Raw genomic sequence first — 27,212 nt, forward strand, 5'->3', positions numbered from 1 at the left:
TTTTCTGAAAATTATCCAGTCTTCACAGAATCACAGAATTTTCTAGGTTGGAAGAGACCTCAAGATCATCGAGTCCAACCTCTGACCTAAAACTAACAGTCCCCACTAAACCATATCCCTAAGCTCTACATCTAAACGTCTTTTGAAGACTTCCAGGGATGGTGACTCCACCACCTCCCTGGGCAGCCCGTTCCAATGCCTCACAACCCTTTCAGTAAAGAAATTCTTCCTAACATCTAACCTAAAACTCCCCTGGCGTAACTTTAGCCCATTCCCCCTCGTCCTGTCACCAGGCACATGGGAGAACAGGCCAACCCCCACCTCGCTACAGCCTCCTTTAATGTACTTATACAGAGCAATAAGGTCACCCCTAAGCCTCCTCTTCTCTAGGCTGAACAAGCCCAGCTCCTTCAGCCGCTCCTCGTAGGACTTGCTCTCCAGGCCCCTCACCAGCTTCGTCGCCCTTCTTTGGACCCGCTCAAGCACCTCGATGTCCTTCTTGTAGCGAGGGGCCCAAAACTGAACACAGTACTCGAGGTGCGGCCTCACCAGAGCCGAGTACAGGGGGACGATCACCTCCCTAGCCCTGCTGGTCACAGTGTTTCTGATACAAGCCAGGATGCCGTTGGCCTTCTTGGCCACCAGAGCACACTGCTGGCTCATATTCAGCCGACTGTCCACCATCACTCCCAGGTCCTTCTCTGCCTGGCAGCTCTCCAACCATTCCTCTCCCAGCCTGTAGTTCTGCTTGGGGTTATTGCGCCCCAGGTGCAGGACCCGGCACTTGGCCTTGTTGAACTTCATACAGTTGACCTCAGCCCATCGGTGCAGCCTATCCAGATCCTCCTGCAGAGCCTTCCTACCCTCGAGCAGATCGACACACGCACCTAGCTTGGTGTCATCTGCAAACTTACTGAGGGTGCACTCAATGCCGTCATCCAGATCATTGATGAAGATGTTAAAGAGGACCGGCCCCAGCACCGAGCCCTGGGGGACGCCACTAGTGACTGGCCTCCAACTGGACTTGGCTCCATTCACCACAACTCTTTGGGCCCGGCTATCCAGCCAGTTTCTAACCCAACGAAGCGTGCGCCAGTCCAAGCCAAGAGCAGCCAGTTTCTTGAGGAGAATGCTGTGGGAGACGGTGTCAAAAGCCTTGCTGAAGTCAAGGTAGACCACATCCACAGCCTTTCCCTCGTCCACCCAGCGCGTCACTTTGTCGTAGAAGGAGATCAGGTTCGTCAAGCAGGACCTGCCTTCCATAAACCCATGCTGGCTGGGCCTGATCGCCTGCTTGCCCTTCAAGTGCCGCATGATGACTCCCAAGAGGATCTGCTCCATGAGCTTCCCTGGTACTGAGGTCAAACTGACCGGCCTGTAGTTCCCCGGGTCTGCCCTCCGGCCCTTCTTGTAGATGGGCGTCACATTTGCTAGCCGCCAGTCAGCTGGGACCTCCCCCGATAGCCAGGACTGCTGATAAATGATGGATAGGGGCTTGGCCAGCTCCTCTGCCAGTTCTCTCAGTACCCTTGGGTGGATCCCATCCGGCCCCATCGATTTGTGGACATCCAAGTGCCGTAGCAGGTCACCAACCAGTTCTTCGTGGATGGTGAGGGCCACATCCTGCTCCCCGTCCCCTTCCACCAGTTCTGGGTACTGGGTATCCAGAGAGCAACCGGTTTTGCCGCTAAAGACTGAGGCAAAGAAGGCATTGAGCACCTCCGCCTTTTCCTCATCTCTTGTAACTAAGTTTCCCCCTGCATCCAGTAAAGGATGGAGATTCTCCCTAGTCCTCCTTTTTGTGTTGATGTATTTATAAAAGCGTTTTTTATTATCTTTAACGGCAGTAGCCAGATTGAGCTCCAGACGAGCTTTGGCCTTCCTAATCTTGTCCCTGCACAGCCTCGCTACATCCTTATAGTCCTCCTTAGTGGCCTGCCCAATTTTCCAAAGATTATAAACCCTCTTTTTTCTCCTAAGCTCAAGCCACAATTCTCTGTTGAGCCAGGCTGGTCTTCTTCCCCGCTGGCTCATCTTTGGGCGCATGGGAATAGACCGCTCCTGCACCATTAGGATTTGCCTCTTGAAGAGCGCCCAGCCTTCCTGGACCCCTCTGCCCTTCAGAACCTCCTCCCATGGGACTCCACCAACTAGTGTCCTGAGCAGCCCAAAGTCAGCCCTCCGAAAGTCCAATACAGTGGTTTTACTGGTTCCCTTCCTGGCCCCGCCAAGAATAGTGAACTCCACCATTTCGTGGTCACTCTGCCCAAGACTGTTCCCGACAATCACATCCTCCACCAGTCCTTCTCTGTTTGTGAAGAGAAGGTCTAGCAGGGCACCACCCCTGGTAGGTTCACTAATCAGCTGCGTCAGGAAGCTATCTTCCACTTTCTCCAGAAACCTCCTAGACTGCTTCCTCTGGGCTGTGTTGTGCTTCCAGGATATGTCAGGGAAGTTGAAGTCCCCCACGAGTACAAGCGCTGACGATTTCGCAACTTCTGTCAGCTGCCTGTAGAACTCCTCATCCGTCTCCTCATCCTGGTTCGGCGGTCTATAGCAGACCCCGACCAGGACACTAGCCTTGTTGTCCCTGCCGATCCTAACCCAAAGGGACTCGATCTTGTCATTCCTAGCCTCGAGTTCTACAACATCGAAAGACTCTCTAATATAGAGAGCCACACCGCCACCCCTTCTGTGCTGCCTGTCCCTTCTGAAGAGCCTATAGCCAGGCATCGCAGCACTCCAGTCATGAGACTGGTCCCACCACGTTTCCGTGATGGCAACCAAGTCGTAGCCTGCCCGCTGCACGATGGCTTCCAGCTCCTCCTGTTTATTACCCATGCTGCGTGCATTGGTGTAGATGCACTTCAGCTGGGCCTTTACCTTATCCTCCGGCCTTGCCATTGTTCCCCCTGGCACAGCCCCAACAGTCCTTGCTTCAGCCCCATCCCCCTTCTTACCTAGTTTAAAGCCCTATCTATCAGCCCTGCCAACTCCTGACCCAAGATCCTTACCCCTCTCCGAGAGAGGCCCATCCCATCCGGTGCCATCAGGCCCGGTGTAGCATAGACCTTCCCGTGATCAAAGAACCCAAAGTTGTGCCGGTCACACCAGTCACGAAGCCACGAGTTTATGCGAACAGCGCACCTTTCAGCTTCCATCCCCCCTATCGGAAGGACAGAGGCAAACACAACCTGCGCGCCTGAACCTCTAAGTTGTCGCCCCAAATCCCTAAAGTCTCTTTTGATCGCCTTCGGGCTTCTCTTTGCTACTTCATCGCTACCAGCCTGAAAGACCAATAGCGGGTAGTAGTCAGTGGGCCGTACCAGGCGCTTGACCTTCTTGGCAATGTCCCTGACCCTGGCCCCAGGGAGGCAGCAGACCTCCCTACGGGTAGGGTCAGGCCGACAAATAGGGCCCTCTGTTCCCCTAAGGACAGAGTCACCCACAACAATCACCCTTCTTTCGTTCTTGGTGGAGGCAGTCCTGATGCGTGGAGTTGACCTCCTCACCCTAGGAATCCTCCTGGGAACACTTTCTACCTCTTCCTCAGTTGCTGTTGATCTCTCATTCTCCAGGGCCTCAAACCTGTTTTGTAAGGGCACCTGGGAAGGTGGGGTCGGAAGAGGAGGGCATCGCCTGCGATGTCGAGCAGGGACCTGTCTCCATTCCTCCTCAACTCCCAGGTCCCCTCCCTCTGCCCGACGGCGACTGGGCAGGGTGTCCACCCCCATTTGGGGTGTCTCACCCCGGTACCTCTCCTTGAGGCCCTGCAGGGAGTTGCTCCAGAAGTCTATCTCCCGCTCACACTCCCTGATGGCCCTCAGCCTCTCCACCAACCTCTCTTCTGTTCTTCTGGGCCCTTTGAAGTACTTCACTTTAAAGCTGTAATCTGATTTCTAGCTTTTGTGCCTTCGGAGAAGAAGGAAAATATAGTCATAAGAAAAATATACAGTGAAAATGTGTGCAGTACTCCAGTGTTTGACAAAAGGTGTCCTCAGAGGTAGTTAGCTAGAAATTAGATAAGCCTGTACTCTGCATGCCTGAGAAATGAAGTTTGTTTATTTTTCCAAGGAAAAGCAATAGGTGAATTTCATAACATTTTGACACAACAAGCCATGGCCTCAGACTTTAAGACCTCAGTGGCTATTGCTCCTACTAGAATTAAACTGTAAATAGAATTAAACTGTAAAAAGTGAACAAACACCTCCCCTTGTTATAAAGACAATTATACAGATACATAACTTTTCGTTGTCAAAACAAAAATCCAGCCAGACTCTTGTAAACAGCATATGCATGTATATAGCATTGCCTAATCGCACCAAATGTGGCTGATGGGTTGCCAGCTTTACAAGTAATAAATCATTATGATCCCATGAAAACCATATAACAAAGTAGACATACATAAGAATGCATATAAAAATAATCTTACTAATTATGATATCAAAGGAACAGGAGACTTGAAAGCAAAGTTAGATTCAAAAACCTGTATTACAATTATTGCAATTATGATTAACTTAGTAATAACTGTAACTTTTTATAAACCTCAGGAATCGTATAATCGCATTTATCCTGAAACCTCATCATAAACACCCTAAAAAATTTGGCAAAAAGAACAAAAGGTAACTGCACATTGGTTGTCTCACCATACCTATGAGGAGGAGGATGCAAGTGGTAGGGAAAGACATTCAAGTTTTATTGGGCAGGGGAAGTTGGACTCGTTACGTTCTGGAAAATGAAAGAAACATTCTCTTTGATCCTTTCAAGGAAAGGATCAGCTAGAGCCTGATGCTGCCCTGAGAAATGTTTCCATTGCATCAGCTGTGACATAGAGAGTGGCTTCTTTGAATTAGGCTTCCCCTGGTCTTGTCCAAGCTGGCAACTTCTAGATGGAGAAGGCTTTTCCAAGGAAGGATCTGAAAAAATGATGAAGAAAATTAATCAGAGAAAACTGAGACAGAGAATTTCAGTCTGAATCAATAAGCCAGTTAGTGATAATAAATGAGAGAAAATAGAACATCATATAGAATTGTTCTATGTCAATGAAAACCAAACATATGTATCCACAGGATGAGGGGAAAGGCTCTCTTTCTTGCTTATTGATCAGATTTAACAAAATCATCATCTGCTAGCTCAAAGATGAATCTTCTCACAAATAGATGGGAAAGGAAATATCCTATCTAGCAATTTCCTTTCTTTTGTTTTCCCATTTATGTGACATTTGGGTTGCTCCCATTCTTTAACTCTGAAGGTAGAAGTATGTTGCAGCAAAACTCAAGCTAATTTCGATTTCCTCCCAAAGGAGTCATTCCAACCAGCTAAAAATAGTTTGACTGGCTATTTCATTGACTCAGCACACTAGAGGTGGATCTCTAGTGCACGCTGTACATTCTGTGGTGGTTTTACCCAGCTGGGCAGCTGAGCTCCACCACAACTGCTCTTTCATTCCCCCTCCTCAAAGGGAAAGGGGACAAAATACAATGAAAAGGGCTCAAGGGTTGAGATTGGACAGAGAAATCACTGCCATCCTTCCCGAACTGAGCCTGCAGGGGCTGCCCACAGGCAGCAGCTCTTCAAGAACTGCTCCCACATGGCTCCGTACCACGGGGAGTAACAGTGTCTAAGTGCAGGCTGGCATAATTTGAACATCACTTACTCATACAAGAACAGAAGGTCTAATTTTTCAATCCTTAAGGAAAGATACAAAGACAATGAAATCAACAAGTGGAGTAAAAATAAGGAAAAACCTCACATTGTCATGGTTACAGAAGCTTTGTGCTTTCACTAACCAAGTCCTCCCCATTTTGGATAGAATGAGTTGAGAAAGGAATAGCTTTAGTTGAGAAAGGAATAGAAAGCTCTAGCCTATAGCTCAGAGACTTGAGAACCATCAAGCAAAATAATCACATCAGGTCTGTATTACTTAATTCCTTACTTATGTCTGTTGAGAACGTGTGCTTTTGTAGCCATTCCTTTGGCTCTTTTTATTGTGATATCTGTTAATACTACATATACATCTTTTATACCAAAAGGAAAGCAATGTAGGGCAGTAGACTCTCTTTCCTTTAAAAAATCGGAAATTGAAATTATCATTGCTGTCCTTGAATATTTAGAAACAAAACACCACATTTGGCACAATGGCATTTGGTTGTGATGAATCACTAGTTCAGCTGGCCATAGCTAATTCAAGGAATCAAGAGGCGTGATATAGGAATTGGTTGTTAGGGTAAGGAATGAATCTTTTCTCCTCTTCATCTTGTCAGGAGCTCCTATGGATCAGAAAAATCAGGCAATATGTGGCAGATCCCATAATGAAATTCATTATTTCAATCCTATTTTACTGAGTTTTCTCCAGTGACAGACTGTATATTCAAAATGGATGCACTTCCTCATCAATGGTCAGAGATAATGGAAAAGAAACTCACTTTGATGGTCTTTGTTTCCCATACAATCGCACTCAAGCAAGTCATGGGTAACACAGCTGGAATCTTCATGAAGTGTGAAGAGATTTTTGAGCTCCTCAACGGAAAAATGGATGTGTTCGGATGTCTTGGAAAGGTCTACAACCGCCCCAGAAAGATCTTGTTTGCTGATCTGTCTTTGATAAATCTTTTCTTCTATTGAGCCTGGATTGAAAAAACAATAGATAAACTGCAATAATTTTTGACCAGCACTTGCCAAGAAGAAAAGTCAAATCCATTTCTTCACAATATTCATAGGAAATGCTGAGCCACTATTTTCAACTACTAAAACAAGAGCAAGGAAAAGGTAAATGAGTCAATGTGATGTCACTATTTTAACTGAATTCAGAACAAATTATGTATATTTTAAAAGAATGAATAATTTCCAAAAACATTATCTCTCTTTCCTCTACTGGCAATATTTCAATAGCTGTTTCAGTCTGGAGTATATTTGAGCACCATCTCTGACCTGTGGTTAGCAGTCTGTAAATACGTACAGTATGTTTTTGACCATCTCTCCACACTCTGGCCATTGCCTGAAGAAAGGAAAAAGATGAAAAGCATTAACAGCATATGATACAATAGAATTACAGCTAAAACTTTGCATCTGCTGATCAAATTACCAGGTCTGCTAGCTCATTCAAAAAGATGTTGTCCAAAGAAAGCATTCCTCAGTAGCTGTCTTTGACTATTTTTATAAAAATATTCTGGTATTAACTATAAATTATTTTGAAAATATAATTTACTTTCTTTCTGCTATTTATGCTCCTCTTTGTGTATATTATATTAGGAAAGTGGGGCATTTATATCCTTCCTGCCAGCAATCCCCTCTTTACATTTCTTTTCTAAACACTAGCAACAGTTTAATATTTCAGGAATACTTGTCATTCTCCCCCATCTCCAATTCTTTTTTTTTTTTACCATAATACATCTTTATAAATGACTATTCCATTTCTTTTAAGATTGTAGTTTCACACATAATTCTTAAATAAACAAACAAAAAAGTTAAGTGAGTACTCTTATATGATTTTTGTCAAAAATGTCAGGGTTACATGCACATATTAGGTACAAGTACTCATAAATGGCTTGCAGTATTTGGCAAGCTGTAACAATTTTGAGTGATATAACAGTGTTTAAAGCAACGTGACAAGTGACCACATGGGGGTACTAATTCACAGTTGGAACAGGAGCAGGGACAAGAATTGGAGCTTCTTTCAGGTAGGTATTAAGAATTTATTATTAATCTATAATCAGAAGTCTCTTCCTGTGCTTATAAAAGTATTTTTTTTTAATTGCTATTATTAAGGAGTATTTTAACTGAACGCTCTTATGCCAACTAAATAATCCCTTAGGGCCATGTGCACAGTTACAAGCAACGGTACTAGCTTTGTTTTCTTTCTTTTAACATCATTGCCACATGATTTTCTCATTCTCTTAATTCTGATCAGGACCTTTCCCTTTCTCTTATGTACAGCAAATCAACAGCAACACTTGCTACACTGTCTAATCATAATCTTATTTCCTTTTTAGAAACAGCAACTTTCCAGTTTAAAAGTGATCAGAAGACAACAGAGAAATATAACTCATTCCTCCAAAGTAACCAGAATCTAATCTACTCTTTTCATTTTTTTATTGATGGGGTCCTTCTAATGATGCATATATATATGCATATATATATATATAAAAATAGAGAAATATTTTTTCTTTGCTTCTCAGAGTTTTCCTCCAGTATTGTACTTACCCAGATATAATGTGATACCGAGGTAGCAATGAGACATGTAAAGCCAGACATTTCAAAATCAATCAAGAACTCATTTGATGCCCATCCCAACCTACACATACACAGTTGTATCAGACCTGAATATCCGTAGCTGGATTCCAGTCGATATCATACAGGATCAAGTGAGATGCTCCGACCAGATTCAGTCCTACTCCGCCAGCTTTTGAACTCAGCAAGAAGATGAAAGCTGGACTGAATTTACTGTTGAAGCTATCAACTATATGTTGCCTCTGGGAGACAGGAGTATGTCCATCAAGTCTCGTATAAGAGTATCCATAACTTTTGCATGTCTCCTGTAATATGTTCAACGTCTGAGTGTAATTGGATACTAGTACGACCCTGTCAAGCAGAAAAGCAAAAAAAAATTATCATCTTAGACCTCGGCAAAGTTAAAGTACAACAACAAATTATTGAAGACAACTAAAAAAATGAAATCACAAGTCAAGCAAAAATTAAACATCAACATGAGGTTACTCATATTTCCTAGGAAACTTTTAATATTATTTGAAGCACTTACTAGATTTGGATGCATTAAGTCTTATCATCTAGCATTTGAATGTTAAGTAATTAATGTTTTCCTTCACAATAGGATTTGGCCCAAATCACAGATTACAGGGATCCAGAACAAACTATATATATATATATAAAATATATATATTATATATATAATATAACATAGCTGGCAGCATTAAGGCAGCATTTGCAGAGGATGTTGTAGCAGCTAATTAAAAATACATATGACTGCTTACTGAAAAAGCTACTGTGAACTTCTACAGATAGCCTAGAAAAATAATGATAAATAAAATCATGAAAGTCAGATAAGAAAGCAATGACTCTTGCCTACACTGAATGACTGAAAAGAAATGGACTGAGGCATGATGAAAAATATAACAAAAAATATAGTCTGGATTTTTTTAAAACGAGTAAGTCTCCTGGTTCATTACACTAATGACTCTTATTATGTCAGTGTTATTTCTCTTACATTCTGAGCAAATAAGCTTCAAAGATCTGAAAATCTTGAGTTTCTGTCCTCAAAGGTAGTGAGGATGACACTACTGAGAGGACAAAGAAAGATTTTTTTAATTGAAGCTGTAAACAATAATCACAGTTAAAGCATTTTCTGATATATTTTGTTTAGAAGTCTAAACTAAATGTACAAAATTCCATCAAATAATATTTTTTAAAAAATATTAAAAATATATTTTTTTAATAAACAGAAATACTGAAGACCTATACAAACAATTTCAGGGAAAATTCTGCAAATTAACATTTAAAATTTGTTTTATGTTATTATTGTTGTTGTTATTATCACAGCTGCCTCTACAATCAAACTAAATCCAAGATGTGTTTGTAAAAACTTTGCAAGGCAGACTTTTTGACAATCAACCTGAAATTCACACCTTTGTTTTCACTCAAAAGTAGAAATATAAACTTTAACAGAGGACTGGAATTGGGTCTGTATATTGCAAAAACTATTTAGTGCTAATGAGAGCAGAGAAACAGAAGAAAAAGAAACATGAATAGCACTGAATTAAAGTAAAAAAAGTTTTTGAAGTTATACAATATTGCCTCAACATGAGCTGTAAGTCAGCAACTCCCAAAGCACTGACATGAGGAAAGGTGTTTTTTCCTCACACCCCTGATTGTTTTGACTTACACGAAAGAAGGCTAGCACATTTAGATAGTTAGCTGTCACTGGTTTCATTGGATGCTAGGCATATAAACTCCCATGACAGGCTCAGATTTCTGATTTGTAAGAAGAGAGCACCAGGAAGAAACAAATTCCATTGCACAAGTGCCAAGAGATCTGCTGTTACTTCACACTACTGAATTACAGCTTGTCCTATTTAAGCATCAATTAAAATAAAAGTTAAAAGCTAAATACTTTTGAAATTGCTGGGCTTTAAGGTATGAGTACAGAAAAAAGTTATCATGAGACACAAGGTCACGTTGAGATTTCCATGAATCAGCAATTCCACAGTAACCAACCGTGTGCATCCTATTACCCCATAAGCAGAGGTTTTCCTACATGTCAGTGACATTTACCATGGGGGAAATACGCAGTTGTTGTGCAAGTTCACCTGTTAAGACTTGTTGCCCTGGACAGAAAAGGCAGCAAGCACTGAGCAGTTTAACATGATTAAAGGGGAAAGAACTCATAATCCACTCATTAAAAATATTTTAGTGCAATTTCAAATATTTAATACATTAAATAATTGCCTCAAGGAGATACAAAGCATTGGGAAGACTTTGCAGGTAAAGATAATTTGTCATAGCACAGAAGCTGTAGCAAACTCTATCCTAGTTGCTGGAACTCAGGATGAAAAATACAATTATATTTGCCTGGAAATATGAAGAGCAACTTTGAAAATTATGTCAGCTGCAAATCATAGGTTAGTAATTTAACAAGGAAGAACCAGAAGTAAAATGCTTAAAAGTGCTTGGCACCTCTGAAAACAGCTGCAAAGGTTTTATTTTAAATATTATGTCCCTACACATTTGAAAAGCAAAACAATATAGAGAAGGTCACTCTTATTATCTCCCTTTTACCTTACTTTCACACTTACCTTTCAGAAGAGTTGAGCTCATGGATTGCTGCTAACAACTTCACCAGCACCCGCAATTTTCCTGAATCAGTTTCAGAGAAAGTGTCAGAAGTATAATCTTGTGGAAAGACATCCGTTAGACCTTCATAGAGACTGGACTCATCATGCTCATCATTCATCAGATCACAGCTTTTTTCCTATTAAAAATAAAAGGATTCAAGGTTCATGTCCCCACTAAAATGTTTTCTGCTTTTTTATTTTTAAAACTTTACTGATAGCATTTACTGTGTTTACGCCCTCTAATCCAAGATGTTGTTTACACCTGAGAAGAGAACAGGTTGAAATACTGAAAAAGTCAAAAATGCATTTGACTTCTTCTCTACTTCAACAAACAAACAGATATACAGCCATAACTAAAGCTTGGGAAAACAAATCAATACTCTGTTTATTCTTTCTAAATCCTGTTATACCTTATCATGGAAGTCCAAAATCATTGACTTTTGGGGGGAAGACATTATCATTAGGATTCAGTTATGCAAGGGAAGTGAAAAAAAGCTAACAAGTAATAACAACAAAATAGAAGAAATACAGGTAATATTCTGCTGTAATTTGAAAATTGATGTTTCACAAGGAGGAAAAAGCCAAATAAAACCTCACAGCAGTAATAAATGACTTGCATTTGCAGTCCTTTTCACCCACATAGTTTCTAAAGGCTTATGCTTTCACTTACAAAAAAATTCGAATGCTTATATAATAAAGTAAAAGCAACAAACTTTACTTGACAGGGTTGTCAGTTATGTCAGGGATGTCTGCTGTGGACATTCCTACAAAGTCACAAAGAACCTCTCTTAAAGAACATTTACATCTCCACTCACCTTACTTGGACTTCGACCAGTGTCCAAAGAAGTTACTATTACTAAGTTCTAACTATCACATTATTTATCTATAGGAATGAGAACATTTCTGTAGAAATAATAAGGTGTACAGCATGATAGGATTCCAGGAAAAGTGAAAATTGAGACATCTAGTACCAATGACGTGTTGAACCTACAGTTCCTGGTATCACTGAACTCAAGAAATGTATGGGCAGGGAAGCTTCAGGGGAACCAGCAGACAGAGTATAAAGAATAATCTCTAGCTAAGTGTTCTGTGTAAAATTCACATTTGTATCTAGATCTACAAATATTCAGAGACAAAACTAGGAGGGGAAATAGATGAAGGCAACAAAGAACAAGAAAATACCCTAAAGCCACAGGAAGGTGTAGAGATACCTTCCTTGAGTACGTTCAGATTTCCTAATATTTACATTTTTGCAAGCAGATCTCCTAAAGCAAGTCAGATGTGAAAAGAGAGCATGGAAATGACCTTAACTAACATGCACATTGACCATAACATATTTTTAGTGACCTTTGTCCACTGAAATGACTAATTGCAGGCACCCACCCCCATGCAAATAGATACCTTTACAGCTTTAAACAGAAGACATGGATGATTGCAAAGTTTTTTCAAAGCTCCTATACATATTAGGTGAGGACTATTTTCTAGCCTGCCTTGTAAACAGGATCTAATAACTTGAGAACTAAGCAGTTTTCGATACAGTTCAAGTTGCAGTGCTGTTGGTCGGCAGAAGATTATGCTCTCCTTTTTTGGGGGGAGAAATTTGTTTATAACCTCCTGTGTTCTCCTAAGAATAAAGAGTCCAGTGAGGCGTGTGAGTTCTGCTGCTCTTTTTTCTCCTAATTCCTTTTCCTCCTAAAAGAACAAAGCGCAAAATTAATGTTCATCTTGCATTCCATCAAAATATTTTTCTATATGATTTTAATTAGGCAGCTAATGAACATTTTGATTTAATGACACCACTTTCAGCATGTGAATGTAATGATCAGTTCTACCATTAGTACCACTGCATTAGCTTAGTTCTAGGTTTGGTTTCTAAGGTCTTAAAGAAAGGAGAATAATATCTCAAAAGACATGCAAGGCTCAAATTATATTGCAGAATTTCTTTATGCAGTACAGATGAAGTAAAATCATGCAGATATTGCAGTATTGTGAAGAAACTGAGAATTAATAGAGGAAAATCATATCAAAATTTACATGGCATTATCAGGAATGCATGATGTTGGAAGTATATATTTTGCCTGATAATGAAAACACGGATGAAATGCCATGATCTCAACACACACATATTCCTCTCCCCCCCCACTTTGGAAAACAACTGAATTTATTCAAATAGGAAGCTGAGAAGCTTTTGCTGCCATTAGCAGTCCCAAGCTTCATTTTATTCCATAGAAAGCTAATTTCACTTTGCTCTCTATTAATTTCCTTCTATAACTGCATTTTTTAAATACTATACCATTGTTGCTGAAGGTTCTCTGGATCTGACAATGGGCTCCTCATATATTTTTCTATATGTGGACAAAGAACCAAGTACTCCCGGATTTACAAACTCTATTAACGCATAAAATTCTTGCAAGTCATTTTGGATTGGAGTACCTGGAAAGAGAGAAAAGTAGTTATGCATTTGGTAACTATTTATTGAAACAGACAGAAGTAAAATTGTTGAATGCAGTATTTAACATTGAGAAGGCATCCCGAGAAGTTTTGTTTCAATATGAATTACTCAGAGCACTGAATTAATCTAGAACAGTGATTAATAAAGTACTGTCTCCCTAACTGAACAGACTGCACATCTAGTTGTTTTGACAAAGGAATTCAGAAAGACAATTTCTAAATCAGTTTTATTAAATAAATACAAAAGAAAATAATGACTGTATATATACAGACTCCCGATTTCCTTACAAAAGTTCTTAGGCTCCTTGCCTGTCCTTTAAGTTAGACAAATTTTGCCTTTATTTAAAAAAAAATAAAAATTTAATGAAATAATCTGTTTTAGCAAGACCCAAGATTTGTGTGCTTAGTACCCATTGCCAAAATTTATATTGTGCTCCTGTCACATTTACAATCTTTTCCCTTTCCCCCAAGCTGGCACTTTCAGCATAGCAAAATATTACAAGCAACTATAAATACTAACCAGTAAGGATAATTCTCCTCTCACAAGGCAGACTAGTAAGGGCTGTAGTTGTCTTAATGGAGCTATTTTTCAGACGATGTCCTTCATCACAGATCAGGAGGTTAAATTCTATTGCCTGAATTTGTTCCAAAGATCGTAGCAGCATCTCATAACTGATTATCATAACTGAATAAAGTGGAGAACTGATGAATTCTTCTACTTTGTGGTCCTACAGGCATAAAGAAAATATTTCATACAACTATTTATTCGGAGATCACTCATCACACTATTTAAAGATCTAGTGTCTGCAGAAATTTTCCAGCATGACACAGAACATTTACCATCTCCTCCAAGAGTTGGATTATTGATTCCTTCCTAATTTGCAAAGGAAATAAGAGAGCTGATACAGCATTTTTTTTTAACTTTATTTTATCACCTCATTAATAGACAATTTATTATTCTTTTAGACCTTCAGATCCTCTGAGACACATTATCATGAAGGTGAAAAACACAGATTCCCTATAACAGCTTCCCAGTCCTGGCATTTAGGTTGGCTTCAAATAGATGATAAAAAAGATAATAACAAACAGGCATAAGTGGCTGCCTGTAGGAAGTTACCACATTCTGCCAGCCTAAAATTCCACCTGTAGTTTTAAATTGAATATGATACTCACTTTGTTAAAAGCCCTTAACATTGATGGGTTGGCCAAAAGCTAAATGCAGCCTAGGACTCGCAGAGTTAAGCCTATAAATAGTCCAAGAAAACATGCCTGTCTATTGCTAAATAAATTCAATTGATCTCTAAGCCCTGCATTAGACTTTTGTTTCTAAACTCCAGGATAAAACAACCAGAACAAAGTCTATTTTTTATCAAATGTGACGATGAGGAAACCAACAACAGCTGTCCATGTTAGACCATTCAAGTCTGAACCAGAATCACAGTTGTACAGTTCTAGACCCTATAGACCGAACTAGCTTTAAAAAGAAACACTAAATTAAGAAACCACTGTAATGTGAAAGGGAGCTCCTTCAATAAACAAATAAATAAATAAATAGAAACCTCCTAGAAATAGTTATTGGGCTTATTGATCCTTGTGGGTCCCTTCCAACTTGGGATATCCTATGATTCTATGATTATTTGTTTACATACTTACAGACCTGTGAATGCACTGGGATTGCTTACCTGTCTTGTAATTACACATAAAAATGAAAAATTCTTCTGTTGGCACATCCCTTACCTTTCCACTTAGCTCCAGATACTAATTCCTTGCACACTCTTTCCTGTTTCCTAACATTGTTCACTTCCTAAGCAGGCAACGGTAGCAGCTGACAAGCTGAACTATCTCTTTAATTTTGAAGCAGACCAACCTGGAGCCCCAAAAGGTATTTTTATTTCCAAACAAGATCAGTTACCAAAGACAGACAACTAAGTCTGCAGCCAGATGGTGTAATACACTGAAAGAGTAATACCACTTAATTACCACAATCTTTAGAGCTTTCAAGTAGGTGATTCAGGTGAATCCATGGGCCAAATCTGGCAAGTTAATCCCACAAAGTGCTGTGTGGTAGGTGAATCCCCACATCTTGCTCACGAAGAGGCCCAGCACATGATGGAGGAAGCAAGGAGCTGTGAAGAATAGGTTAACGAGGGCACGCACCAATTTCCCCCAGGTGTCTGAACTGGACCACGGCATTCCTGTTGCTTCCAAGAGAGCATGTTAAGTGCCTGTTTTCTGCCCAGTATTTTTACTGCCATTTGGGAGTTGATGGCAGAAAATTTCCCTCACCCTCCATTCCCAACATGGGAGCAGAGGAGCCCTGCTGGCAACACCCAGTGCTGTCCATACCCAGGCTCCATACTGCAGCCCTGAGGACAGATGCAACGCCCCCTGATCTTTTGGTGGTCAAGCATCAGAAGATGAGCAGGGTTTGGAAATTATTTTGTTTTCCTGCACTTTCGAGCAGCTTCCCTCCCCTGGCTACTCATTCGGAGTGCTAGAATCCCTTAAAAAGGAGAGTCCTGACATATTATAACCCCCCTGCAGCCAAATCTAAGATATTCACGGCTGTATATAATAACCTTACAAGTCATTTTCAAAGAATTAATTTATCCTCTTAACTAGCTGCAAGATATGTATGTATTACAGCCTCCATTTTCAGTTACCCGGAGTGACTTGACAGGTTTAAGCGAGGTGCCTGGAGCTTCGTAGGGAGCAATTGTCAGTCAGCATTAGAGCCCCATGATGTCCCACACTTACTCTTTGAACAGACCCTGCTTTGCACTAGTCCGAATCTAGCATAGCCAGTGAGGTGTAAATTAAAAAACGCTGAATCCTGAACCTTGCCTTAATTCCTTCTCCAGACTCTTCAACTTAAAAACCAGCCCAACACAACCTCTGTAGAAGTGATGCTCTGCAAACAGATCATGGGAGTTATGCTCTGAAACACACCTCAAACGCTGATAACGTGGATTAATGAGACCTAAATGCAATTTTTGTGAGGAAAAAAAAAGCAATGTCCTCTGCCTGACATTTGCATTTTGACAGAAGTAAACTGTACTCACATTTTAAAAGCAAATAATGTCCTGTTTTTTTTTTAAGAGTTTGTCACAGGAGGGTTAGGATCAGTTCTCAGTGCTTCAGCGTGAGAATGAGGAAAACACGCCTAACACATTTTGAAAAGTCTGCTAGTTCTTTGAGTGTATTCCTTACAGGCAAGAATAGAAAAATAAATAAATAAACTTTGAGACAAGCTCTTCCTTTTATGTTATACTGAAGAAATAACAGTAGGATAATTGCTGTTTTTCTGTAGAAGATAGACAGTAAATTATTTTTAAATACCTCATTATACCCCAGGCAAGTCATATTGCATCTTGCCTTTGCATGACAATGTACTCGTTGCTATTTGGGAGCACAATCTTAAAAGCTGCTGAGTGTCCTCAATCCAAATGGCTCCAATGAAATGAGTAGGAATATTAAAATTATTTAAATTAAAAGACAAATTAAAGCTACTGTCAGTTTGGGTCACGGTAACTGTCAGCAAAGTCGGATTTTTTCTTCCCAACATTATTCGTAGTAACTGAAAGAAAACATTTAATTATTTCTAATTACCATTGTCAGGCAAAAATTTTGCATATTATATTTTGCCTTGTATCCACTTCCTTTAGAAACTTCTATATTTCTCAACCTCTCAACCTATATTACATTACAGTTCTTGACAAGGCAATCTGCTTCATTTCCACATCTTGAAATAAGTTAGTAAGAAAAAAAAAGTGATGCAAAGAGCACCTATTACTGAAATGTACATGTAGACTGGCCCCAGTGGAAGATGAGTAGGTTCAGTAATTTCAGGGGTTTGACAGCAATAAGAGTGGTATTCAAATAAATAATTCCTTTACAAAATCTTATATGTTCTATAAAATTTACATCTACATTTAAAATAGTTTGAAAACTTCCACTTTGTCTGAAATATTTGCTGTTCCATAAAGACAGTAAAAATATTATAAGAAACTAAAAGCAGATTATGTAAGAGTTAGGTTATCTTTAAAATGAAGTATTTTTTTTCTTCGATGTAATTGTATGGAACATATAGATTAAAAAATAACTGGAAAATAAACATCTGTATCTTTGATGTAAACACTAATGTAAACATTACACGTTTACCATTTGTGTTTTATATTCTTCTTGTTTAGTAAAACCAAAGCTGTCAAGTCAGCTTTGCATTTCATCTGGTGTTCTGAATGCTTCATTCAGACATGTTAAGTGTCGGTGTCCCCACACTGGTGCCTCCCATACTCCTCTAATGTTTTACAGACACAGACCTCCTGTGTCTCCACTTCCTCCCACGGGGATGATTCAAACAGTAAGGACCAAGGAAGAAGCAAGGGAATGGTAGATTGTTGAATGTTCCTGTAGAAACCACAGTTTGTGTGTTTGCTCAGTAACTTCCCTTTTCTTTCTGTTATGAATGCTCACTCCAAATGGACATGGGAAGCAGAGGGCTTAGGAAAATAAATAGTGGATGGCGAATTATAAACAACAGAGCTTGACTTTAAAAGCTTTGGAAGTGTTAATAAAGGCATGAGAGAGACTTCTGTTCACAGCATGACAAACATCAGTCTGAGGGGAGATACTTTGAGATACGGAGCCATGCTTAAAGGGAAGCATGACAAGAAAGCCTTTCTGAGCAACCAGAGCAAGATTTGTATCTCCAGAGAAAGCCCTGTCAGTGATAGTACACCTTCACTCCTTGAACTCCTTGCTCTTTTATTTGTCTTTACCAGGTGCTTTCCTGACTGATGTGGTCAGTAAAGCTCACTGAAGCAGAGAGCCCATGCTAGAACATCGAGTTTCTGCAGTTAGACAGAGAGAGCTCTGTGATTCAAAAAGGAGGCAAGATCCTAGAGGTATACCAAGCAGATTAAAAGGTGAGATACTCCCTCAGCACATGGGATTCATCTGAGCAATACAGGAATTTGGGAGTGTCATTACCAGCAGAAATAGCTCCACAATAGGAGGGATAGGGGTCAGCGTCAGCCAGCTTCTTTATTGAGATTTGTACCTGTCTGCTTTCTTCCAGAGAGAAGAGATATTCACGTTATGTAACACTGAGCCTCTGGCTGTGGTATAAGACTAAATCATCCTTACAGAAACCTAACTCTTGAACGCGACAGTAGAGGGAATAACCTTCTAAAGTGACCTGAAGCAGACAGATGAAACAAGGAGGAAAAGTTTTCAGTGCAGAGCACCAGGGACTGCCAAAGAAACTGAGTACAAGTCAGTCAAGCTAGAAGTGGTGTTACATAAAACAAGGAAGGTATGCACTTTGATGTACAACAGAAAGCTCTTCCTTAAACCAAAGAGAGACGAGGAAGAGCATGCCACCTTTTACATCCGCAAAGGTGAAGCCTGAGGGAAGATACGACAGACGCAGGCAGAGCTTGAGCTATAACCTGGTTACCGACAGCTAAACGCACATTTGGACAACTACATGAAGGAGAAATGAAGTATTCCAAATAAATATTAATAGAGGATTACTAGTTTAGGTCTCTGGTTAAAAATAATAATAATAAAAAAAAATCATAAGTCCTATATTCTGAGCCAGATATGACCTAATCCCCTTTTGAAAATAAATCTTACCTGATCAACTGTAAAGACTTTGATCCTTTCACTTCCCAACCATTTCTGAAACTCTTTTTTCCAGTTTTTTACCAGACTCCCAGGGGTCACAATTAGTGCTCGCTTTAGTACAGGTTTGCATCCATAGACCCCTTGACGCAGGAGAGTCCAGACAAGTGAAATGCATTGCAAGGTTTTTCCTAAGCCCATTTCATCAGCAAGAATAGCTCCAAATCTGCCACTAACTCTGTAAGATATAATGATAACATTTTAAAAGATATATCTGTAATTATTTACAACTGTTTTAGGGAATTGCTTCTCAAGGTTGTTTTCTGAAGTATAAAGAACCTATTTATACTTAGGCTCTGCTGTAGGTTTTCATTCAGGAAGGACAAGAAGTCCTTAGAGAGAAACTCCTCATTTTTTACATTAATGCACTAGCCCTCCAAAACCAAATAGTTATATCTTCATTTAGAATTTAAAATATATTTTAAATAATTAAATTTAAATAATTAATTTAAAATATATAAAATATATATTATATAATATGTAGTTTTTTTAACAGTTGCATATGCCTTCTCTATACCTTCACTGTACATACTTCCTTCAGTTTCTCTATCCCAAATGACTGAAATATAAATTATATGAATAATTATAAATTACATGAATTATAAACCCCAGAAAGCAGTGTGCTTTAGCACGGGTCAGATTGTATCTGTGTTTTCAAGATGTGCTAATTTCAGCAGAACTGACAGGCCCTTTGCAGCACTTATCATATCTGGCAAAGTCACAGCAAGCACAATGATACATACAGGTCAGAAAAAAAAAAAAAAACATGCAACCTTTACTAGGAGAAAATTATTAATATTATTAATATTAATTAACTGAACAACTTCTCAAATTTCCCCCTTCCAATTCTTTAATTTCTAACATGAACATTAAAATATTATAGGTATTGAAATCCAAAAGAATAATTATGTTCTTACCTCATTCCCATTACGCATTCATATAGAAATACAATTCCTTCTTTCTGATGTGGTCGGAGGTTATTTGCAATGTAAGGATCCACAACTACATCCACTACAGGTAGACCTGCCTTATTGAACATCCACTGATGGCTTGCATTTGGTCTTGGCATAACCAGAGAATCTTGAAGTAAAAAAATATATGCAAATGTTGCACTTTTTTTTTAGTCAGTTAGCATAGAGTATTATTTATTTAAATAATCTACAGAAAAAGTAGTCAATGATCTGATTGCTGCTAAATACACGGTTTAATATATGGACCATTCTCAGTCAGAAAATGCACTTATCAACAGAACTTTTAGATAGCCCTTGAAATAATCTCTTCATAGCAGTTTCCAGAATAGTTTGCACTTTTCTCCAATGTAAAAGTGACAAACTGGCAAGTCTGAGTATTGTTTCATGAAGTGAAACTGCCTACCTAATAAATGTTGCATGACGGCTTTGAATACTTAGAAGAAGGTCTAAAACGTTTCTAAAAGGAAAGTCTAAGAACATAAAGAATGACCCACAGAAAGCCTGGACACTTTTTCAAGGGAATATTCTTGAAGATGCTGGGAAAGACTTCTCTTCTTGAGCAACAGAGATAAGACAATGATTTGCTAAAAAAGAGAGAAAGAATGAGAGTGAGCCAACAAAGGCTGCCACAGTGTGTGAATACAAGAATTTGACAAGTTTGAAGATATACAGGGGCAAAGAGAGCACGAAGGAGTGGGATATGTCCTTTGGCTACATCTGTATAGCAGTTTTGCTTGCCATAATTTGTTTATAAACTCTGATGTAATTATTTTGCTAGACAAAGTCCATACCAGGTTGCTTGTATTGATGCTATACAACCTCAGTGAAAAGTGGAATTGTCAGAAGACAGAATGAGAAAGCATTCACAGCCTCTGATATTTTTATGTTGCTAGAATAGATCTATATTGATAATTTATTCATGGAAATAGGTCAGTTGAAGGCTTGTATCACTCAGAGGGATTTTGTTTCCTACTGACAAAGGGCTGAGTTCTGATGGATTACATCAAATTGCATCTGGGTATACATAAAAGGCGATGGTGACAAAAATACCATTTTTCTAACAAAATTTTGCAGTATCAGAGATGGGGAAGAAGTGCAGTCTAAATGAGTTCTGGACTAAAAGCTTAGAAATCATATCTGGAAGACAAGGGTTTCCATCTTTGTCACTGTGCTCTGTTCTCTTGAGCACACAGATAAACAACATTTCATTTTGAAAAAGCTGCATTTTAATCAATGATTGTCATGGACCTCAGCATGAAAACCTTTGAATGCTCCAATACCAAGGTCCTGGTCTAGGAAAATATCACCATTACTTCTGAAAGAAATCATGCAGCAGAGCATTAAATAACCTATGTGATCCTCCTGAGTTAAACAACACTTATCACAGAATCACAAAATGGCTCAGGTTGGAAGGGACCTTAAAGCTCATCTATTTCCAACCCCCCTGCCATGGGCAGGGACACCTCCCACCAGCCCAGGTTGCCCAAAGCCCCATCCAGCCTGGTCTCGAACACTTCAAAGGATGGGGCATCTCTGGACAACCTGTGCCAGTGCCTCACCACCTTCTGAGTGAAGAATTTATTCCTTATACTTAATCTAAACCTACCCTTTTTAAGTTTAAAGCCATCCCCCCTTGTCCTATCCCTACACTCCCTGACAGAGTCCTTCCCCAGCTTTGCTGTAGCCCCCTTTAGGTACTGGAAGGGCTCTGTAAGGTCTCCCCGGAGCCTTCTCTTCTCCAGGCTGAACATCCCCAGCTCTGTCTGAGGGAGCACTTGATCCCACTGTCCATGTCACTAACAAAGATGAGTGATAGTCCAACCTGCAGATGTGTTGAGGGCTTTCCATATCAGGCAATTTGGGGAAGTCTCACAGGAGGTGCTCAAACTCACCAGAAGAAAAGTTACAGAAGGTAAAGAGCTAGAATAAAACTCAGCTTTTTAACAGAGTATTGCTTAAGCAACAAAGAAATTCATTTGGGTATAGAATATATCAGCTCTTTGCCAGATTTTCAGTTAGAAAGCTAATGCGGAATCATCATGAAAACACAGAAGCTGCATTACTAGAAACAACATAATCATGCTGAATTGAGACTAGAAGATGGTGCTAATGAAAGTGCTCTTACAAAAGCGCAAATGATATCATTAATTGCTAGATGATGAGGATTTCATTGTTTATTTACATAGCAGTCAAGCAGTCGCTTTGAAAAGCCTTACAATATCAAGATATGGGGCAAGAAGTTGGATGGAGGTAAAACTGTAGTAAGAATCCAGAACAACCTTTTTTAAAAAAAAAATAAGGATTGCTCTACTTAGTAATATTTCTTTAAAATTGTTTCTGTCTTCTATCTGAAAGACAAAGCCATCAGCAGAACGTAGTTCCTAACCAGCAGGTTGTATGACTGGTTTGTTATTGATCGACAGAAGAGCACATCTTGTTTAGATAAGCAATGGCACTTCCTGCATTTATCAAACGCTTACAGGATTCCTCTTATACAACTGCTTAACCAGTCGGTTTCCATGTGAATTCTCATGGCTTTTCAGCACAGGGTAGTTCTAGTATTACAAATCAAAACTTTTATCCCCAAATATATCCTGTTGAGTTTTGGGCAGTGAAGTTAAACTCACTGGCTGGGAAGAATCGGGCACCATCAGGAACAATTCTCTGAATCTGGTTTACCTGATCTATTACTGATCCTTCACAGCAATTACAGTGCTGCCATATTCTGCTAGTGCTTCACTGACCCCAGCGGGAAGCTGGAACTCATCTCAAACTTCTAGGGTATGTCAGACTGTTTCTCTGATCAACGTACACAATCTTCTTGGCAAACCTCTCAGAAACCACTCTAACCTGTTTCTACAGCCATCTGTAACAACTATGAGAAACTTGACCCGCAAAGCATTTCACTTGTTAAAGTGATAAAATCCTAACATGGCACTGACAGAAACACGACTACTTCATTTCAGAAATCCTACAGTAATACATAGGGGAAAGTGAATATCTTGGTTACACCCTCAACTTTTTTGACAAACAGAGGATGATTAAATAACCTTAAACATTTGAACCTTACTTGAAGCATTGGGATCATGGCGAGGTTTGCAGCTTTGAGAATTGTTGAGAATATTCTCTTTAGTATTGGGTTGACAGACATTTTTGAACGGTTTACAGAATCGTTTCGTAGTAGCTTGAGGTAAAGCAGTTGGGACTGTGTCATGAGTCGCTATTCCAGTCTGAAAACACCTGCCACTGCTGAAGTCATCTGCTGAAATTACACCCATCACTTCAATTTCTTTTCCTCCAATCATCAGTGTTTGACCTTCATCAAGACTGTCTAACTCTTTAGGTTTATATCCAGTACCTAAAAGAATATAAAAATGTATGAATTAGGACAACACAGCAAATAATACTTCCTTAACATCAGTACTCATCTGCAGGAAGGAAAAATAAAACTGTCAACAGGTATTTGATTCTTAAGCATTTGAATTGTTAAACATGTGAAAAAATGAAGTCTTTTCCTCCTTAACAGACTTGACATTTCGGTGGTAATGTTCAGAATTAGATACCAGAATATGTGAGCAAACATTCTACCATCCTCATCCCTGAGTTCTATTGAATGTCAAGTACTCGTTTAAGGGAAATTTATAAAAATCACAATACCATATCTTAAAAAAAATGGCAGCTTGCCTTAGTTTTAAACGTGTGTAAAACTAATGACCATTCTAGGTCCTTTTCCCTTCTTTTTGTACCAGCACGAACACCACTAGCCCCTCTTGCTGTTGATCTAGACAAAATATTCTTCTAAAACCATTCTCTAAAGTAGCTTTTCACAACTGGGAATATATGCTCTGATTTTTGCCAGGATTTATACTTTGCTCATATATATTATATATTGCTCATATATATATTTTATGCTCAATATTTTGCTCATTTCAAAACCTATCAGGAAGCTGAAGCATTTTTCTCTGCCCTCCTAGGGACTCTGTCAGGTGAACTATTCCCAGAGCAGCTACTGGTCAGTCTAATTAACAGATAAAGATGTAGTTCCACTTCCTTTTAATATAAAGATGTAAGAAAGACTTGTGGTTCCTTCTTTTAAACAGTATTCTCGTTGTTAAAACTCTCACATAAGAAATGGAAGGCTTACCTATAATTTATTTTCTTAACTCAGGGAGGTCAAAGACACCTCTCTCTCAGAATTAGAAGCAGGCACTTTTTATTTATTTATTTTTTTACCCCAGTTGCTGGATTTGTGCCACTCTGGATAAACGGGCTCAGAGTCTTAGTTGGGTCAGAAAAATTAAAAGCATGACTATGTTGACCAACAGCTAAAGCACTCATCTGTAAAAGAGGCAAAACCCCCAATGTTTTACACACATTGTGTCCAGTAGATAGTACATAGAAAGAATGTCGGGAGCTGCTTGCAAAGCTGTTTGAAAAAAAAAAAGTTTTCCATTTCTAGGAATGTGTCCTTCCGAAAAGGTTGGAAGGTGAAGATCTGGGTGCGAATTCCTTTAAGAGCAGAAATTTACTGAGCTGTTTCAAAGCCTAAGCAAGTGTTGAAAAACAGTCAAGCCAAAAGGCAATGGGAGGCCTTTTTCTTCCCCTCTAAATGCATGCAAAAATGCATAGTACTCCTTGTTTGATTCTTGAAAGAAAAATATCTGCTTTCACTAAAGAGCTGAAGATGCCAGGACATAAGAGAAGGAATGTGCCTTTCTAGTCGAGGTACCTGGAGAGGGTAGTTATGACCTATCCTTTGCTAATTTAAATTTAAAATGTCCACTGCTTACATTGGGGAATTGATGATTGTCTTAGAATCCATGAGCATTGCCAACAACTCTAAAGGAGCAAGTTAGACCAATGGCATTGGTATCATTGTGGTCCCCGACACAATCAAACACAGACAAAAGAATTTTACCGGTGACAATAAGAATACTCAATTTTCTATTGTGTTTTCTGCTAATTCAAGAAGACAGGACTTGAAAAAAACACAAGAACAACAGGGTGGTGGCTGATGCATTCCATGCATTACTCTCTTTCTCCCTGCCTTTTTCAAACCCAAGCAAGTCTGTACATATATTGCTTTGCTATAAATGAATTTGAATTAATTTCTAAGTCACAGACTGACCTGCAAATTGCAACTGCTTGGTCCTAGAAAGGTTCACAATGTCATGATTGTAACAAAAGAGCTGAGAAGCCACCTTGGCCCCAGTATTAATCAAATTATGTTTTGTAGCAACATTTTCCAATCCTACTTCCTCCTCAAATATTTTTGGCTCAGTTAGCAAAGTTAATTCTTTTTTTTTTTTTTTTCACTAAAAAAATACTGCTCCAAGTTGACTGCAGCCTATAGTTTGCAAGTCTTATTTTTAACTCTGATAACAACCCAAACTGTGTCTTACAGCAGCAGCTGCTGCTAAAACTGCAAGACTAAAAATTGCTACACAGTTGACTTTGGCTTGGCTGGAAACCGTTGCTATTGCTTGTCTTTCTGACAAAGATAATATTTTTAGCTGTTTGGCTGAAAAGTACAGCTCCAATCTCAGACGTTCCCAGTTACCATACTACTGACGGGAGTATCTCCAAGAACCTTACCTGTATATGTTCCCTGAATTCTCACACCTTCAATGCAGCATAAGAGCAACCAAAATCAACTACTTCTTCCTCATTTGGCATCTCAGCTGAGTTAGTACTGCCGCTCATTTCCAGATCCGCTCCTTGGACTAGCATTTGGTGGTTTTCTGAATAATGTTATTCAGCCTGCTCCAGCCTCCCCCATACATCTGCCTTATATGTAAGAAACATAAAGCCATCTTTCCATCTCCCACCACCACAAAAAAAAAAAAGACTCCTGTGTTTTCATCCGGTGTTCAACTTTGGTATTGAGAACTGTAAAATACCTAGAGGACCTTGTCTCTGTTATTCAAAGCACATTAATTTTAAACCAGTTTTTCACTTGCACAAGCACGCAAATCTACAATACCTCTTCCAATGTCTTTGCCTTCCATATCTTTCAAAATTACCGACTTTCCTTTTGTCACAAGAACAGCATCGCCTTCCCACTTCTTGTGCTTTTTCTTTGATGCCTTACACCACACAACACTGAAATATTTTGTAAGGCAGTCAGGTTCTTCCTGTGCTGCTTCTTCCTTTGCCGTTCCTGATGTTGGCAAACACGCTGCATCTAAAAGAGAAATAAAATACCAAAGAATATCTCAAGCTCTCTTGATGAAGCGTACAGTCATTTTCATTTCAAACAAATCAAGGACAATCTATGCATTTCATCTTATATAAACAAAGCAGCATATTTCCTCTCCTGGGCTGTTTATGTTAAGTTTGGACTGAGATAGAAAAGCACATAAGGACTCATCCTGAAATAGGAACCATTAAATTGTTTTGGAAAGTACGTACTTTCAGGAAAAGGACATTTAGAGAAAAAGGACAAAGTACATTAATCAGAGAACTCCTGACTTGACATAACAGATGAGGAGTGTGTAGAAAGAATAAAAGGAATGGCTGGAGAAAACAGAAGGGAAACAAGCATATGAGAAAATGAGAAGTCCTGGTGAGATGGTGCTGGGCGATGTTCTGGAAGCAAGGACGGGAATACAGGACTCCAGAAAGGGAGCAAAGGAGGCCAGTAAAGAGGTCTGAAGCTAAAGCCGTTAGTCCTAAACTTGCAAAATAGCTATAACTGTAATAATGCAAAAGATTACTTCAACTGTTTTCCTCATGGCCTTTAGAAATAAGCAATTATGCAGACATTGAAACAGATCATCTCTTGAGCTTGCACCCATTCAAATGATGCTACCAGGCTGAGACTGATTTAGATTTGTCAGCAGTTAGATCATTATAAGTATCACAGATATAAATGCTAATACAACATGTTTAGGTTAATAAGGTTAAGAAATCATAATAGAACAGACAGCTGTTGATTATAATATTGATTAAGAATAAACGCATGCTTCCCAGAGTTTGCAATCTGACATGAGTCAAGTAATGGCAGATAAGTCCTCAGCATTATCAAAAGGAATATCTGTAGCATTCCTTTTCAGCACATGCACAGCTTCAAAGAGAGAATCAGACTAATTTTCATTAAAATACCCTTGCATGCTGGTTAAAGGCTTAAATCGGTTTGCTCCTTTGATTCCATCTGGGATTCAACGCTACACAAATCTGTTACAAAAAAGCGCTTATGCCACAGACTAACCTTTCCAAAATTTCCAAGCGTGCTGGTATTTAAAGGAGAAGCAGCAAG

General features: G+C 39.3%; 1 protein-coding gene across 3 annotated transcripts in view; it reads right to left on the reverse strand.

Annotated features, from left to right (window-relative positions):
• Positions 1-4,042: 4,042 nt before the first annotated feature.
• RAD54B (RAD54 homolog B) overlaps positions 4,043-27,212 on the reverse strand; it is a 55,923-nt gene continuing 32,753 nt past the window's right edge. For 2 of the 3 annotated variants that reach the window (XM_068672263.1, XM_068672264.1), the window contains 12 exons: positions 25,938-26,138; positions 23,025-23,312; positions 19,901-20,063; positions 18,936-19,161; positions 13,819-14,026; positions 13,141-13,280; positions 12,249-12,539; positions 10,809-10,984; positions 8,319-8,580; positions 6,931-6,997; positions 6,426-6,626; positions 4,043-4,916 (listed from right to left, as the gene is read on the reverse strand). In XM_068672263.1, the coding sequence (XP_068528364.1) occupies positions 4,696-4,916; positions 6,426-6,626; positions 6,931-6,997; positions 8,319-8,580; positions 10,809-10,984; positions 12,249-12,539; positions 13,141-13,280; positions 13,819-14,026; positions 18,936-19,161; positions 19,901-20,063; positions 23,025-23,312; positions 25,938-26,138 (2,444 nt within the window). In that variant the 3' untranslated portion in view covers positions 4,043-4,695. Of the gene's footprint in view, positions 4,917-6,425; positions 6,627-6,930; positions 6,998-8,318; positions 8,581-10,808; positions 10,985-12,248; positions 12,540-13,140; positions 13,281-13,818; positions 14,027-18,935; positions 19,162-19,900; positions 20,064-23,024; positions 23,313-25,937; positions 26,139-27,212 lie in introns of those variants that run through there. The other variant, XM_068672265.1, reaches the window with a different exon arrangement.

This window comes from Anas acuta, chromosome 2 (genome assembly GCF_963932015.1).
Source record: "Anas acuta chromosome 2, bAnaAcu1.1, whole genome shotgun sequence".
NCBI classification, from domain to species: Eukaryota; Metazoa; Chordata; class Aves; order Anseriformes; family Anatidae; genus Anas; species Anas acuta.